The sequence below is a fragment of the Odontomachus brunneus genome, unplaced genomic scaffold, assembly GCF_010583005.1.
Source record: "Odontomachus brunneus isolate Ranch 3 - 2012 unplaced genomic scaffold, Obru_v1 Obru_scaffold_096, whole genome shotgun sequence".
Lineage (NCBI taxonomy): Eukaryota > Metazoa > Arthropoda > Insecta > Hymenoptera > Formicidae > Odontomachus > Odontomachus brunneus.
Genome location: NW_022639546.1, coordinates 979,409 through 982,924, shown reverse-complemented (window position 1 = coordinate 982,924; position 3,516 = coordinate 979,409). Strand labels below are relative to the sequence as shown.

Genomic DNA, 3,516 nt, shown 5'->3' with positions numbered 1-3,516 from the left:
GGTTCATTCTAAAGCCAGCAACCACGAGACACACATGGTTATGGGGAGACACATCAGCCGATCCGACGCAATATAGCAAGATACCATCCACGGAATTATAGACGGTAAAATATTGATCTAATAATTTAAATGTTTTTACAAAGCTTTCTTCGGAGAAATTCACTAACTTGCACGCATACATTAATGAACACCAAATATCATCCAACGCGTACTTACTGTACTCCCAAATATTATTAAACGTTGTAAATTTGCGTCACTTAACGTGCGTCACTTGCGTAAAATAACGATAAAATAAGATACCGATGTACTTGCAAATCATAATATAAATAAGTTTTCTTTTTTTTATGACAACATGAAATTTTGGAATTACAGCAATTTTAAACTAAACATTTTTTACATTCTTACAATCACATTATTTTTTTTTACTACTGCGCGTATTTAAATATCATGAAATATTTTACCACTCACGTTCGAAGATGTATTTAATTAATAGTGCGGAAAAACTCACTCAAAAGAGATTAAGACTTAAACAATCAAATAAAACTTAAGCACATCACATAAAATTAATAAGAAGGACAATCTTTCGAGACTAGAAACTAAAAAATTAGTGAGAGTACTTTGTAGAACAAGAAAATATTATGGAAGTAACAATTTTAATGAAAAGGTTAGATATATATTCAGCAATCATAAATGGTGTCATCTGCAAACAATAAATTTATTGAAAAGATAGCACACTCGAAATTGTGTTAACCAACTATAATAAATTCTGTTGTGTTGCCTACTCGGAATATCCTACAATCCATGATGTATTTTTTGCTGAGGGAAACCGTGAACAATCCATCCATACCCAAAATAGTAATTTTAATCTCTTTGCAACAAAAACAATATCAGTTATTCATGTAAAATGGGAAGAAATTCAATATATATTAATTTCTCATGAAATAACTCAAAAGACAACTAGCCGGTCGAAGTTCACACAAACATAGTCACTCTTTCTATCATTCAAGTGCCTCAGTCCAGTATGAATACTCGTCAGGCACGTTTGATCGTTGAGGAAAACGTCAGTCGCATTTGTCTCAAGCTCCACGTGTTAACTGTGGAATTAACGTCGGTAAAGTGTAAATCTCTAATTACTTGTGAATTTTTTTACTGTTACTAGTGCTAATATATTTCACGAACATGCCGAATTAATGTATATAATGTATATGATGCTCAAATCTATGATATTCAATAGTGAAACTATTCTAAAAAGTGTTCATTTTGCAGTCAATAGAGTGACTAAATTTCATAATTTTGCAAGAAAATAAATAAATCCGACGAATTGTGTGTGCCCAGCTCTTCTTTGAACACGGCGGCACCTGAACGATTTAATACATTTGTGTGTATCTGAGGAATGTTAAAGTCGTAAATGTGCTTGATTGTATTAAATGCTCACCAATTACTAGCCACGCGCGGTGTCTCACCTATATCCCATTCCTCCGAATAAAATTATTTGCCGATAAAGTATAATCGAATCAGCGCCATCTCGAAGCATATCTCACGATCTGCGTCGTGCGCAACAGAATGAGAGCAGATACGCAAATTTATGCAATGTGTCGCCGTATCGGCATGAAACCAAAGATTTCATAAAATACCGGACAATCAATAAACATAGCTACGTCAATTATACACATTCCTTAAGACAAACCATCTAAGCACGTTGCTCACTTATTACACTTTTCACTTGGTGCCGCACGTTGTTCCAAGTAAAATTATTTTCCAATAACCCCATCGTCTCTACGTTTGTTTTCATCTCATTAAGGTCAACGTCTTTAAATAGCTAAAAATGATTCGAAGCGCATCAGACGTTACGTCGGTTATATTTCTTAAATGTATTGTACAATGCATCTCTAAATATACACGAACATTAAGTAGTCTCTTCTCGGCATCTAAAATTATTAATTTTACGAAGATCGTAAATATTCGTCTTAATTAAACTGAAATTGAGAAATAAACAAAATCAATAAATAATAGAGCAATTGTTACATTATTTATACAAGATTGAATACTAAAAATACAGAAAAATAGTTGATAAGTAGATAGTTAATGTGTAGGTAACGCCACTGATTTGGCAACGAAACTGAAATGTAACTTGCATAAATTTATTCAACTGTCACTGCCAAGCGAATGAACTGAGATATTTTTTTACGTTCATCTACTGTATCCTAATATACTACTGAATGATGGATGTTTACGAGACTGCTGCGTGGAATACATAATGGTAAAGTATGATACCGATGCACACGCTAACTACAATGAAAGATGTCTTCTGTCGTGTTGCCTGCTCGAAATATGCTACGTTGAATATATTCTAATGCATGATATTTTTTGCCGAGGTGAAATACAGGGATGCTGTATATAGTCTATTTACAGACAGGCTGAGAGTTTTAACCTCCTTGCAACAGAAAAAATATTAATTATCAATGTAACACAAGAAATGTAACATACATATGTTAATTTCTCACAAAATATTAATAATACTCGTGAGACGACTTGTCAAAGTTCACGCAAGCGTAATCGCTCTTTTCATCACTCGAATACTTCATTCCAGTGCTAGCACTCGTGCAACACGTTTGGTCGTTGGCGAAAACATTAGTCGCATTTATCTTAAGTTCGACGTATCAACTATGGAGTAAGTGGTAAAATATAAATCTCTAATAACCTGATTGCCTGATAAATTATATGCTACCGACTAAAAAGAACTATAAAAAAGATAATATACAGAATGAATTAAAAGTTTCCAATAACAATATAACGAAGAGAACTTGTCACGCTCACTTACTACATTTCGATGTACTATTAAATGATGTATTTACGTCACTGTTGCGTCGAATACATTACGGTAAAATAAGATACTGATGTACTCGCCAACTGCAAGTAAAAAACATTATTTTTGTGATGTCCGTTCGACATAGGTAGCGTTGAATATATTTCATTATATTATATACTTTTTACCGTTGCAAAACACTGTAAAGATGAGGTAAATAATCCACCCACATGCAACCCGAAAGTTTTGTTACCTCTTTGTATCAGAAACAATATTAGTTTCTGCACATGTAAGGGCGCTGCATACCACATCACTTTGTATCTACAATATAATGACTAAAATATAAATTCGAGAAAAGTAAGAAGAGATAAAACAATGATGTTCACATATGTGCGCGCTTTAGAAATAATATTAAGCTTTACTTTCATTAGTTTTATTATTGGTCTACAAAAAGGTCACATAAGAAGTACACGATTGTAATCAATATTGTAAAAATAATGTATTTCTTACGCAGTTAAATATACTTGATCATTGTGATCTGTAATTTCCTGTCCGATTTCGTTGGAAAAAAACATATATATAAGAATGACAATTACACATACGAAACGAAATAAAAGTTCCTCTTTATTGCCTCTGGATGATGCAAGCTGAAAGACCAAAAAGCAAATAATGTCAAGCTCATAAATATCAATGGTTATGAGTGACATTAG

The 3,516-nt window shown here is 32.9% G+C and overlaps 1 protein-coding gene across 1 annotated transcript in view; it reads right to left on the bottom strand.

Moving 5' to 3' along the window:
- Positions 1–2,706: 2,706 nt before the first annotated feature.
- Positions 2,707–3,516, bottom strand: part of LOC116848467 — a 4,564-nt gene continuing 3,754 nt past the window's right edge. The window contains exon 9 of the mRNA XM_032824582.1: positions 2,707–2,910. Coding sequence (XP_032680473.1) covers positions 2,857–2,910 — 54 coding nt within the window. The 3' untranslated portion in view covers positions 2,707–2,856. The remainder of the gene's footprint in view (positions 2,911–3,516) is intronic.